The 13,639-nt window shown below is 57.0% G+C and overlaps 1 protein-coding gene across 2 annotated transcripts in view; it reads right to left on the bottom strand.

Annotated features, from left to right (window-relative positions):
- Positions 1-13,639, bottom strand: part of COL5A1 (collagen type V alpha 1 chain) — a 179,024-nt gene that overhangs the window by 9,602 nt on the left and 155,783 nt on the right. Inside the window, exons 54-64 of one of the 2 annotated variants that reach the window (XM_003794863.3) lie at positions 12,822-12,875; positions 11,941-12,048; positions 11,794-11,847; positions 11,651-11,704; positions 10,609-10,716; positions 8,664-8,717; positions 7,795-7,830; positions 7,434-7,487; positions 6,400-6,655; positions 5,388-5,500; positions 1,980-2,048 (exon numbers count right to left, since the gene is read on the bottom strand). In XM_003794863.3, coding sequence (XP_003794911.1) covers positions 1,980-2,048; positions 5,388-5,500; positions 6,400-6,655; positions 7,434-7,487; positions 7,795-7,830; positions 8,664-8,717; positions 10,609-10,716; positions 11,651-11,704; positions 11,794-11,847; positions 11,941-12,048; positions 12,822-12,875 — 960 coding nt within the window. Of the gene's footprint in view, positions 1-1,848; positions 1,918-1,979; positions 2,049-5,387; positions 5,501-6,399; positions 6,656-7,433; positions 7,488-7,794; positions 7,831-8,663; positions 8,718-10,608; positions 10,717-11,650; positions 11,705-11,793; positions 11,848-11,940; positions 12,049-12,821; positions 12,876-13,639 lie in introns of both variants that reach the window. The other variant, XM_012808312.2, reaches the window with a different exon arrangement.

Raw genomic sequence — 13,639 nt, 5'->3', positions numbered from 1 at the left:
TGCTGTGAGTGTCTTTTTTTTCTTTTTTTTTTTTTTAGAGACAGAGTCTCACTTTATTGCCCTTGGTAGAGTGCTGTAGAATCACAGCTCACAGCAATCTCCAACTCCTGGGCTTAGGCGAGTCTCCTGCCTCAGTCTCCCAAGTAGCTGGGACTACAGGCGCCCGCCACAGGGTCCGGCTTTTTTGTTGCAGTTTGGTGGGGCTGGGTTTGAACCCGTCGCCCTCAGTATATGGGGCTGGCACCCTACTCACTGAACCACAGGCGCCACCCTGCTGTGAGTGTTTTATAACCATTTCCTCTGAGTGAGGAAAGTGGGCATCTTTCATTTTCACATTTTGGAGGGTGGGGTGAAAGGCCGTCTTTAGAGACCAAGCACCATGAGGGGAGGAGGCGGCAGGTGGTAACCAGCAGGAGCTCAGAAGGGACGCTGCTACCTCCCAGCTCCTTCCCCACCTGCTCCTGCGTCCACATCCCCATCCCCTGTGTCCATCCAGGCCAAGTGGCCCTGGTCATTGCCCCCGCCCGAGTGCTGTCCACTTCAGGTCCTTCTGTGTGCTGTAGCTCATTTTGGAGGGAGCACGAGCAAGGGGGAGATGGGGAAACACGGAGGTAAGGGAGAACAAGAGCCTGAGGACACAGCACAGCGACAGGAGAGGAAGCCCTAACAGGCACGTGCTGCAAACTGGCTGCGTCCTCCGGAAAGTAGCACATGCCTTGGGCACCGCCGACAAGGAGATAAGATATTACGGATCAGCCACAACATGTCAAGTCAAGGGATGGTGAGTGTCAGAGGCATGGACAGAGCAAAAATGGCCAGAAGCCGCTGCTCTCTGAACCTGTGGGCATGTGGAGTGGAGGACATGGTCTCTATACCCCTCGTCCCTGAGAGGCTGGGGCTGGTGCCTGCCTGGGTGCAGCAACCAAGGATCAATAGTCAGGCTGGAGGCCACATAACCCAACTCAGGGGGCTCTTGTATAACAAAGGACTTCCCTCGAGGGCCGGCCAGTCTGGTCCCAGCAAGAGAAATCTGGGCTCTAAATGGCATCTGTAGACCCTCTGTATTCTGGAAGCTTGATCCTTTAACTTGCTGGGGGAAGAGCCCACAACTTTGCTCCTTATTCCAGAAAAGGGCCCAAACCCAACTCCTGCGATGCTCAGGGGAAAATCTCTACTGTGTGAAAGCAGCCGCTGGCATACATTAGCAAGTCTCGGCCGGCTTTGGTCTCTACACCGGCCACAAAAGCATCGGTTTTGTTCTTTAAAGGTTGACAAGTGCCTTTCCTTTCAGAGGTGGATTATGTAAGACTAGACCCCCAGCTGTTAAAAGGCAAGTACCACAGTCATGTGGGTGCCAGGCCAGGTGGCCGTCAGAGGTCCCCTGGGCCCTGAGCTACGGGAAGAGGGGATGAATGGTGTGGGAGTGGTCCAGGATCCATCTCTTCTCACCTGCCCGCTGGACTTGGCGAGAGCCCTCCCTCTCCTGGACTCCCTGACCTCAAATCCCAGGATGATGGGGCTGGCCCATCAACAGGCCGTGGGTCGGCTCTGGCCTGGGGCTCACACCCAGCTCTGGGAGCCCTAAATCTAAACTGAAATGCAGTCTTAGGCAGAGGGGCAGGAGGACAGGACTCCACACCCATGCTGGATCTTGAGGTCACATGACATGGAACAGTTTGGCCAAAAAGGCAAGAGCAGGTGTGGCACACGGCGGCAATCAGTTCCATGCAGAGCCGTGAGCCAGCCTGAGCCAGCCGTGAGCCAGCCTGAGCCTGCTGTGAGCCAGCCCTGAGCCAGCCGTGTTGCAAGCAGACAGTGCCAGGTGGCTGGGCCAAGGTGGCCACTTACCAGGGAACCTCGCTTGTACTGACTATACCAGGTAGAAGGCTGCTCTTTGGGCCAGCGGGCCATTTTACTCTGCAAGATACGAGATGAGCGGGTTTAAAGCCACAACCGCACAGAAGTGAGAGGCACCTTACCAGTTTACCGCGCTTGAATTCACTGAACCAGGAGCCCGGGTTTTCTTTGGGCCAAGAAGTGATTCTGGCCTAAACATCCAGCGGAGAGGTGGAGAGGAAAAGAAACAGAAAAGGAAAGAGTTACTTTTCCTGCCTCCATGAGAAAGCCCCCACGCTCTCCCACCCTTGGACCCCATGTCCTCCATCAGGACGTGGCTGCAGAAAGGATTCACTGAGGGGCTCTGATTTGCCCTGGAGACCTCAAGGACAGACTGGCATGATGAGGATAAGGATAAAATAGCCCCAGGTGGCAGCAGATGCCTGCACCTGGTAGAGGGATTCATAGGCAGGGGTCACACGCTGAATGTTTCAGGCCCACCAGGCCTTGGGCACAGTGCCTAATACCCAGCAATTGCTGGGAATGCTTGTTGAGTGAGTGAGGGAATGAATGAATGAATGAATGAATGATGGAGCCTAAAGACTCTGATAAAGGTAATAAAAGCCAACATTTCCTGATGGGCAAGGGATGCATGGGCATCCTCCCCTTCCAGCCTCACAGCCTGAGGAGCCGAGCCCATTGTGTGTATGTGTGTGTGGTGTGTGCATTTGTACTGTGTGTGGTGTGGTTTGTGGCCTGCTTTGTGTGTGTGTGTGTGTGTGTGGCGTATGTGTGGTGGGGGTTCTTCTTTGGGGACTGGGGGCTGTAGTCCTCTATCGAGTCACTAGCTCGTCTCCTGTTGACAAGAGACCCAGGGCTTACTCCCCCAGTGCCTTCCTGGAATTGAGCCACAAAGGGACAGCCTCTGTCCCCTTCCTGGGAGGTCCCACATAGACACAGGACAGGTCCAGCCAGGCAGGCCACCATGGTGTGGTGAGTGGGTGGAGGCCTGTGGGGCATCACACACAGGAACAAGGGCCCAGCCACCGTTGATTTACCTGTGGCAGGTGTGGAGAGAGGGAGCTGGGGGCAGCCTGTCCCCAGCCCGGGCTGACAGGTGTGGGTGAAAGCTAGATTAGGCTGGAATCCCCAAGAACTCAAGTAGGTGATGGCCCCAAGCCCCAGCCCCTCACTGTGAGGTACGCCTAAGGTGGCAAGGGGGTGTTGGACTGTCCAGCAGAGTAGATTAGAAAATAGTCTGGGAAATGTCTAGATAGAGATCAGCAGCTTAGAGACAGGCTATAAATAAAGCTAGAAAACAGCTGACAAATACCCCCGAGCCACAGCTGTCCGACCTGTGGGCTGCAACCTTCCCTAAACTTTCCCTGGTGTTGTTTAATCTCTGATTTAGTGCTCCAGTGTCCTTCAGCTTGGTAACTGTCTTCCTTGAACGAAAGACTTTATTTAATTGAAATACGAGACTGTTACCTTCTCAGTTTTTGCCTTGTGTGTGCACGCACCCAAATCCCTAATAGAAAGGCCTTGAATATTCTAGACGGGGAGGCACCTGTCAGCCTCACAAGAGACTGACACATATTGTCTCTCACGGGTCAGAACACTGCATGCGTGTGTGTATGTGTGTGTATAAATTTTACAGTGCCTTCTCTCCCTTTGTCTGCCAGACCCCGGCAGTCAGGTAAAGTCCTGTGCAGAGGGACTTCCAGTCTGCTGTGCTGTGGCTTGGTTCCCGGCTCACAAAACACACAGGCCCAGGCCTCAGTCATCCACAGTGAGGAACCACGAGTCAACTCCTTACCAACCCCTAGGTTTCTCTCCCAGTGGGCCTTGTGCCAGGAGAGCCAGAAAAGGGAACCCATTGAAAGAAAAGGGGTGTCTATCCTGCTTCTTGCCCCACCCCAAACTCTCCCACCCTCTCATTTCCACACTGCTACTGTCAATGCCAAGTTCAGGTGACAAGAGGGCAGCTTCCTTCTAAGACAGATACGGGGCAAGTGTGAGCTTCTGCTGCGACCCTCCTGCCATTCTAAGGATGCCTGTGGCCAGTGCCACCCAGGAGAGGGGTCTGTTTGCTCTTAGCTGAGCAGCTGTGGCCTGAGCCTAGGGGCCCAGCCCCTGGACACCTCGCAGGAAGAGGGGGAGCTGTGAGTTCACCCAGAGGCCTCATACCACGTGCTGTGAGAAGCTGCTTGGCTCCCTGGGAAACCTCTGTGTACCCAGGAGTTTGGCCCGTCCATTCCCAGCAGTCAGGCCACTTGCAGAGGACAGACCATGAAAGAGGGATGGGAAACAACATCCTTTCTCACTGAACGCCCTCCTGGGCCTCTGGCCAGACCCAAGGAACAAGGACTGAGGCAGCCAGTCCTCACATCTGAATCCCTTCTCTGCAGCGCAAGAGGTCTGCTGCCAGGAAAGCAGGTTGAGGGTTTATGATGTCAAGGTGGGAGGGGACACACGCCACAAATCTCCCTGCCAGCGTGCCGTGTGCTGCCAGCAGGCTCCAGCCCCAGAGGCTGCTGGTGCTTACTGTGTTTAGCGTGATTTAGGGCGCAAAGGGCCGTCGGCCCTGGGGAGAGCTTAGCTGCTCTCCCTCCTGCAGGGAACAGCTCCTATGGGACGCTGAGCCCCATGGGAGGCTGCAGCTGTGGAATGCAGGTGCATGTACACACTGGGCCTGCATGCGCATAAGACAGCTGCCTTCGTTTGGGGTCCTGTGACATGAGTGAGCTGTCCGAGGGGGACATTATGGAGGAACTGCTGTCTGTTCAGGCTGATGCAGGCTCAAAGGCTGGAGTCCTAGACATCTTCCCAGTTAGAGAACGGACTTTGTCCTCCTCCCTGTCCCGGGCCAACATGGTCCCCACCTCAGATGCACATGCATGCCTGCCTGCTTGCACATCCAGGTGCACACAGCTGTCCACACAGACTCCTACTGTAGAGCTGAGGCCCAGGAAGGGCTACGTAAGTGACATTCCACAGAATCTCAATGAATCAGAACCTAGCTCCTCAAGCCTGTTCCTTACCAGCTAGATCTGAAAATAAAGAACTTGGTAAGGACTGGAACAGACCCCATGGAAAGAGCTGATACTAAGAATTCTAGAGTTCTAGAAGACATCTTTGGGTCACTTCATTATACTTGTCCTCAAATTCTCTCAAAGGAGCTTGGGAGTATCTCACTGAGTCCGGGAGGAAGTCCCAACACTTCCTGACCTCAAATCCCAGGACAATGGGGCTGGCCCATCCACAGGCCGTGGGTTGGCTCTGGCCTGGGGCTCACACCCAGCTCTGGGAGCCCTAAAGGGGCATGTGGAAAACCCCTCAGGCTTCCACAACCCTGGGCTGCACAAACCTATTTTATTGCTAAAATTTTTTTTCTTAAAACAACTTAAGCCTACTTCTAGAAGAATACTCTTAATTATAAAACTGTTCAATTTCTGGTTTTTAGACTTAAAGCTGTGTCCATGAGAAACATCTGAAGCCCTCGGCCTGCCCCACCATGAGAAGGACACTCTGCTGGGGACACAGGTACTCACCCCCTCAGACTTCTTGTCCGGGAAGACACACGTGGAGCCTCCGGCTGTGAAGTTGCAGTACACCTTGAAGGAATCCCTGGAGCACCCTTGGTTGGGATCCACCCAGTATTCACCTGGACGGTGAAGCAGGGAGGGAGGGAGGCAGGGAGGCAGACTCATGAGAATTGTTCCCCGGATGGCTCTAGAAGCTGCTGCGACATTCCAGGCCAGCAGTTAAAACACATGGCCATGGCCACACGGCCCTAACACGGGGCCTTCCTGGGATTTGCTTTATTGCATTTTGCTTTTCCTGCTGGGCCCATAAAAAGATGTGGACAGACTCATCCACCAGGTGGGTGTGAAGCACCCTGGGAACACGTTCTGGAGACATGTGTTCATTGTCAGAAAGAGTGGGGCCCGGCTCACTCTCTGGGTGGACAGAAATACAGAGAATGCTCTGAATGAACTTAGAAGTTCACGTGGGTAGAACCTGAGTCTACTGGAACTACAGACTCCCTCAAATTTTGCAGGACAAACAGACACTTCCCCAAGAGAAGACAAGCTGATGAGATGCACCTGTGACAGCGGCTGGTCTTTAGGACAGCAACCAGGAGAATGGTTTGTGATTTGGCGGTGAGCAGAGTTTAGAGCCTGCCTGTCCACACACGATGCTGATACAGCCCTGACTCAGGGTTTACTATGTGCCGGCCAAAAGTATGTCAGGGGCTGTCTCCTGACGCTGTCCCCTCACAGGGAGCTTTCACTCCATTGGACAGATCCGAACACGAGGCTGGGGCAAAGGAGGCTACCTTCCCGTTAATGGCTAAGATGAGACCAGGACCCAGCCTGTCTGACCCTTCAGCCTTGGCCTCTTTCCCTGCCTTCAGGGACCCCATTGCTCACCCCTGCCATGCCCCTGTGCCTGCCTGTTCCTCCCCCTGCCTGGCCATCAGTCCGCCTCCCCCTCCTCCTACCTGCCTGTCCCTCCCCCTGCCCCTGCCTGGCCCTCTGTCCTTGTCCGTCAAGGCCTCACCATCGGGGAAGTCGGGATGGCAGAGCTGCAGGTCCTTGCAGGTGCGGGCGGGGTTCTGCTGCGTGCCCAGAGGCCGCTTCATCTGCTCGATCTCCAGCTTCAGAGAGTTGAGCGAGCCAAAGATCTCCTCCATGCCATCCGCGTAGTCTGTGTAGCTCTCGCCGTTGCCATCCTCCAGCAGCTGGCTGGCGTCGATGTTCCGCCGTGTCCTGGATGCCTGGATTGGCAGGGGCTGGATGACTTCGCCCGGGGGACCCTGGGTGCAAGACAGGAGCAGTGGGTAGGAGGGACAGGATGGGTCCCCAGGGGCTTGGAGGCCACCCGGGCACCTGGCTGCACAGACATCTGTCCACCCAGCACAGCTTCTTCTCTTGTCCTTGTCTCTGGAACATTCCACGCCCCTCCTCTCTGCCAGCTCCTGTCTGCTTTGGCCACCTCTCTCTCTAAGTCATGTCCTGGGAGCCTGAGGCCCAGACTCTCCTGCCTTTGTGGCCTCACACCCTGTCTGCCATTCTGTCCTCATCTGGACCCTCTCTTGCCCTGCAGCCTGCTGGGGCCTGACACAGGGGGCTGAGCGAGTGCCTGCTAATGCAGGACCCCACTTCCAGGTGGCCCAATGGGCACAGACTGCACGGCCATGGAGGCTGTCTGTCCCTGGTGCTCTCACCACTCCCTGGATCACCTTGAGCTGCATCCTGTGCTCGGGGGCCTGATCTGGTGCATCCCCACATGCCTGTACACAGACACATGCACACACTTCATACACAGGCATGTACACACACACACGTATGCACACTCTCTGCCCCTGGCCCCTGGTACACACACACACGTGTGCACACTCTCTGCCCCCATGGTTCTTCCAGGGCAAGTTGGCCTGTGTGACTCCTTTTCCCTGCTGCCCCCAGGGACAGCCTCCTGCACACAGCTCAGGCGCCATCAAGTCTCAGGAGGGACCCCACAGACAAATATGTCCTGCAATCCCTGCAGAGCTTGCCATACCCCACCCAGCCTTCCGCTCTTCAAGGGATACCTACCGGTGGGCCAGGGGGTCCTGGGTGGCCTGCCTCACCCTTGGGGCCAGTTGGACCCTGGGGAAAGAGAAGAGAACTAGCATGTGGTCACAAAGGCTAAAGGGACTTTGATTCCACCCTTAGGTCTGGAGTGGTCCCCAGAATCCTGTGTGTCAGAGGCAGTCCACACAGAGGGTGGCAGAAAACCCTTCAGTCTCCTGGATGCCCTGAGAGGGGACCTCAGGGGCCAGAGTCCTTCCTAAGGTGGAGGCAAGCAGGCCAATGCCTCCATCTGAGATGTGCTGGGCAGCTAAGAAGGATAGGAGGAACCAGATCACAGGACTGCCCTCCCCTGCCGCCAGGGCCTGGGCAGCACAGCACTTACCGAGGAGCCCTTAGCACCTTTTGGACCCGGAGGACCCTGTAAAAGCAGAAGACTAAGGGTCAGGGAGTGGGCCCGCATCTCTGGGCCCCACCATAACCCTCCTACCCAGCCTAGGCTAGCTATACCTGGGTGCCTGTGCCCCCCTACCCTGGGAGTCTGTGTCTGCATTGGCCTGACTGAGACAGGAGGAAGGCCGGGGCTTGGCTGATGCTCACCCCATGGGGGCGGGGGTGGGGGGGTGGGGGACACAGGGCTGCCATTCCTGAGGCAGGCCAGCCCACCACCCTTCCTAACTGGGAAATCACAGCTCAGGCAGCCACTCAGGGACAGGACAAAGAGCTCACCCTGGTCTCACAGGGGAGGACAATGTACATCTGCACACGACCACGGGGGTCCTAGGTGCAGCCGGGCCCCTGTGGGCCACAAGTTCCCAAGGCCCAGCCTGTACAGACTGGGCAGGGGCAAGTAGACTCAGGGCCTCCTGGATATCAGAGGAGCAGACCCAAGCTGCTCAAGTCTGGGCCAGGTCGGTCTGCTCCTATGGATCAGGAGGCCTGGAGAGCCAGATGCTGCTGCCCCACCTTCCCTCCAATGCCCACAGACCAGTGTCCTCATTCCTGGAAGTGCCCAGAGATAGAGGCTCCTCCCCCCACCAGAGACCAGGGTCCAGTGACCCCACACCTTTGCTCCTGTCACTTGAAACCCCAGCATGGAGTTAATGGGCAAACCTACTCTGGGCTCCATTCTGCTGTCTTGAGTGACTGTCCTGTAATTGCCCAGTCCCGCCCCGAGACCCAGATATTGCTCACCCCTGCGCCTGACCTCCCAGAAATGACCTGGGCAACACCACACCCCTCCCAAATACTTACCGGCAAGCCAGGGGGCCCAGGGGGCCCGATTGGGCCAGAAGGCCCAGTGATACCCTGAAAAGGAGCAGAGAATACAGGTCATCACCCTCAGATGGCGAGGAGCTGTGCACAGGCTCACCACTGGGTCCCCTCTCCATCTTGTCCCTATGGCAGCCTCTTGGCTCCATCTGGATCTGGGTCTGAGCTGTTCTACAGCGCTGGGGCCAGAGCACTGTCCGGGGAGCTGTTCAGCCCAGGCTGGCCTGAGCATCCTCCCAAGGCTGACAGCCCCCAGCCCCTCATCCAGGCTAGAACTCTGCAGGGCCCCCGGGAGCTGACCCTGGGTTGAGACTTCCCTTTTCACACTGTATTTGAATTACAGAACCAATCCCTCAGTGCCTCGGCCCTGGCTCAGTCCCCTATGTCTGTGTTCTGGAGTTGTTCTCCCCACTAACACAAGCCTGGGTGAGCAGTGAGAGTCCTTGAGTCTTTCCTTCCTGTCTGTGCTGCCCAGCCTCTAAACACGCTTTTCACTCCTCAGAGTGCACTGTTGCTGCTCAGAACCCCAACCACCCGACCGGTGGGGCCCCGCAGAGCTCAGGCAGGGCTGGGGTGTACGGTGGCTTCTGCCTGCTTGGCCAGTGCTGCCTCTGCAGCCGAAGGGCACCAAGGGCCCTGTGCTCAGAGGCCCACATTCCACAAGGACTGTCGCCAGGACTGAAGCCACCAGCAAGAGTGGTAGAAGGCTGGCAGCCAGATGTCACCTGGGGAGGGCACACTTTCCTCCCATGTCCTTGGGCAGGGGCTCCGGCTTCAGGTCACTCAGAATCCCACAGGGTGTCAAGTCTACACATGAGTCAGCATCTGCCCACAGTAGCAGTGCTGCCAAGACCATGGGCAGGGCTGAGGGTGACTGAGTGAGGAGGGTGGACACAGAGAGGTGCCCTCCCTACAGCTGTGGGGATCCCGAATTCCTGACACTCAGGGTGGTGGGCCACCATACCCTGGGCAGCACTCCTCTGAGGGTGATGCTGTGGTGGGGACACTGGCCAGTGGGATATCACTGATGGCCCAGGAGGACGATGGCCAATAGCAGACTTTCCAGAAAGTTCCATCCTCTAACACCACCCTGCAACCACCATGGGGCCCAAGGGGGGGGTGGGGTTCTACTTTACTCCCAGCCCCAGGGACTCTGCGTGCTCCTGCTCTGTCCCCTGCATCCTGACGTCCTCCCGGCTGGGCAGACGTGGCGCAGCTTACGAGGCGCATGTGTGCTTTGCACACCTTCTGGGGATGTGGCGATTCCCATACTGGATGAGGTCACATGGCCGTCCGGGGAGAAGGGCGAGACACAGTGTGTCACCTCATCCCCTCTCCTGCCTCCAGGTTACATGCCACCTTTCCCATGGCTACTAGCTGCAGGTCAGGGTGAAACTCTCTGGCTAGGGTTTCACTGGCTGTGGTTGCTGAGGCTGAAAATTCCAAACAGCTATAGCAGCTTCCAGAAAAGTCGAGAGTCAGCTGTGTGGACGTGGAGGGAGGTAGGAGGAAGGGGACGAATAGAGAGTCACTGCCACCTAACACCACAGCACACCACTGACAGTCACTGTGACTTCCTGGCAATTGGTAAGTTGGAAGGCTCTTTCTTACTCAGACCGGGGAGACAAGTGCAGTGATCTGACTTCTGTCTCCTCAGCTCAGGGGCCACCACTGCAACAAGAAGGGAGTACCTGCCTGCTGGTCAGGGCAGCTCCTGGGTGCCCTGGGCGAGCCCAGCCCCGTACCTGTCCCTGTATGCAAAGTAGGTAGGGTGCCTCGATTTGCCAGACATGAGGATTCCCTTCCAGGTTCTAACCTGCCTCAGGTCCTCTGGGCACTAGAGAACCCCTCCGGGGTTTTAGGGGGGCCCTGTGGGGTTCTAAGATGCTTCTTGCCAGCCCGTGGGCCAGAGCGCCATCTCACACACCTGTTCTCCTTTAGGGCCAGCTGAGCCCTGGGGGCCTGGGAGGCCACGGTCACCCTTCTCACCCTGTTCACCCGGTGGTCCGATGAGCCCGATGAGGCCGGGATGACCCTGTTGAAAAGCAAAGACATGAAGGGGCGTTCACCCACACCTGACCATGGTCGGCTGGTGGGCACAGGGGGCGGCACAGCCATGCCATGGAAGCTGCAGAGCCACTGGTGAGCAGCTCCTGGAGGGGCAGGGAGGAAACTCAACAGGCAGGTCAGGGAACAGACTACGGCAAGAGGCACGCCTGAAGCAGACAGGCGCACCGGGGGTGGCAGGCTCTTCTGGATGGTAATTTTTATGTTTGTCTTTCTACTTACACGCTCTTTCCAATTTGTCTGGTAAATATGTACCCCTGTTCTTATAAAGAACTAAAAATTTGTGGACTGACACAGAAAGCAGGCCACAGAGAGTCAGGGACCATAATCATTTAAAAAGAGAACTCGGTGGCATATGCTCATCGTGTCTGTTTATATTTTTCTCTGTTTCTATGAGCCCCCAGAAGGCTCTGGAAGGGTTCCCCCAGCTTTCATTGCTTTGGGGCTTGGTGGTGAGTGACAGCAGGCATCAGAGTGGAGAAGAGCATCCTTGGTACCTTCTTTATGTACAACTGTTAGGCTTGTGAGACGTCATGTGGGTCAATAAGTCAATGTAAGCTGTGAAAAATCAGCACCGATTGCAGAGTGAAAGAGGCTTCCCCTGCTGCCAGGCCTGAGGCCACCATGCCCAGGGCCAGCATCTGCTCCTATGGTCGGGACCTCAGCACCCAGCAAAAGGGTTCTCCATCAGTTCTTGGGGGCCGTGGGGATCCCCCAAAGTTCCCAGGGCCTCCCTGAAGGCAGGAACGGAGCCTCAAAGCCGTGTGCAGATTCCCTCCTGTTTACTGCCTCCCAGGCTCCACCAGCACCTCCCGGCAGCCCTCGGCAATTCAGGGAGCAGATCGACGGCTCACTGAGTTGGAACCTGAGGGTACTGGAAGGGGCCCCTGAGGTCCCTTTACCTTTTCACCTTTGGGACCAGAGTCTCCTTTGAGGCCAGGGAGTCCTGGGGGACCCTGTGGGAGGAAGAAGAGGGGTCAGAGTCCTCATCCCAGAAGTTTCATGTGGCTAACCCACCCTCACTGCCCTGGGGAATCTCACTCACCAAGGGACCGGGGGGACCGTCCGGGCCAGGGGACCCGGGGAGACCTTGTTCACCCTGAAAGACAGAGACCCTCGTGTGAATGCCCAGGCCCACACCCCTCCCCTGAGCAGCCCCTGCACCCCTCCCAGGCCTGCGCAGACCACTTACCACAGGGCCTGGGATCCCTCGCAAGCCATCCGGCCCAGGCTTGCCAGGGGCCCCCTGGGGGCCAATGGGGCCAGTCTTCCCAGGAGGGCCTTCCAAGCCGGCTTCTCCCTGCAGGGCATCGAGGAAAGTGAGATCTAGGGCTCACTACCACTTCTCGGAAACCCTTGTGCCTTTGGGGAAACCCCAGGGGTGCCCAGATTTCCGGGCACCACCCCAACTCTCCACACTCCTATGGAAGCTGCCCTGGCCAACACCCCATCATGCTAACTTTCTCAGCCAATAGTCCATCCAGCCTCCACTGACCATGTCAACCACCACCACAGTGGGCACAGCCACCATGTCCCCAGCAGCCTGGGAGCCTGGAGACCCCCACCACTATGTCATTTAATGAAAGACATCCCCAGAAAAGAGGTCATGGTGCCATCCTGGGCCTGCCAGTCACCTCACTGGAAGGATGGGCTCCTGCACGTCAGCGGACCAGGCCCTGTACTAACTGCATGGGCAGTGGCACCCCATCTTTCTCTTGGCCTCCCATTTCAGGGTGGGCAGTCACAGTATGGCTGGCACTTTGGCACAGTGGGACTCAGCACCGGGCTTCTGACTCCTGCAGCCCCCACCCTCCCCTCCTGCAGCACCCCCCACCCCACCTCAGGCTGACCAAAGGATGGACTGTGGTGCCAGGATCAGACCCCAGTGCCTGGGCCACCACCTGCTGCCTCCTCTAGAGAGAACGGGCTCTCCTGCAGAGGGTAGCCAGGAGCCAGGGCCCCGAGACCACACTCAACCTCTGGCCTCCTCTGGCCACACATTGCCCACTTCCTACCCACTGCCCCCTCCGGAAGGCCCGTGCACAGGCATGGCCTGACCGAAATGAATGTTACCTTGGCTCCTTTTTCTCCCTGTCTGCCTTCAGGGCCTGCGGGGCCCGGTGGACCCTGAAACAAGTGAGAGAACAGTGGGTAGATGTGTGTGATGCAGCAGCCGGACTGCTGAGCTCAGTGCTGGGCATGGATAGGCCTGGCCCTAGGAAGGGATGTGGGATGTGATCTGCCCTTGGGCCGCCATGCAGCTCAGATGCGGGCCCTTAGCATGAGTTCCCAAGGACCTAGTCCCAGAAAAAAGCTCCTCAGGGCATCTGCGGAGACATCTGGCACCTTAAGTGCTGAGTGGCCCCTGGTCTAGGGAGCATCAGGAAGCACCAGCAAATGACCTTATTCACAGTGTAGAGAATGCCTTTTTGCTTGTTCTGATTTTTAGGCAAAATCTGAGTAGGGAGGGAAGAGAAGGAGTTTTTAGATTTGTGGATGTTTTTCTCCCAAGACGGGTTTTATCGACAGCAGCACTTGCCCGATCCTAAAAGGCACAGACACTTCAACATAGCCAGCGGGTCTGTAGCCTAGTGACACAGAAGGAAGCCAAGTGGAGAACACACTTCACACACAGCACCTTCCTCACCACACCACAGGCTCAGGGAGAACACTCTTCACACACAGCACCTTCCTCTTCACACCACGGGCTCATGGAGAACATTCTTCACACACAGCACCTTCCTCACCACACCACAAGCTCATGGAGAACACTCTTCACACACAGCACCTTCCTCTTCACACCACGGGCTCATGGAGAACACTTCACACACAGCACCTTCCTCTTCACACCACGGGCTCATGGAGAACACTTCACACACAGCACCTTCCTC

Source organism: Otolemur garnettii, unplaced genomic scaffold (genome assembly GCF_000181295.1).
Source record: "Otolemur garnettii isolate 467f Iridium unplaced genomic scaffold, OtoGar3 scaffold00087, whole genome shotgun sequence".
NCBI lineage: Eukaryota > Metazoa > Chordata > Mammalia > Primates > Galagidae > Otolemur > Otolemur garnettii.
The sequence above is the reverse complement of the archived record's forward strand: the minus strand, read 5'-3'. Positions and strand labels throughout refer to the sequence as shown.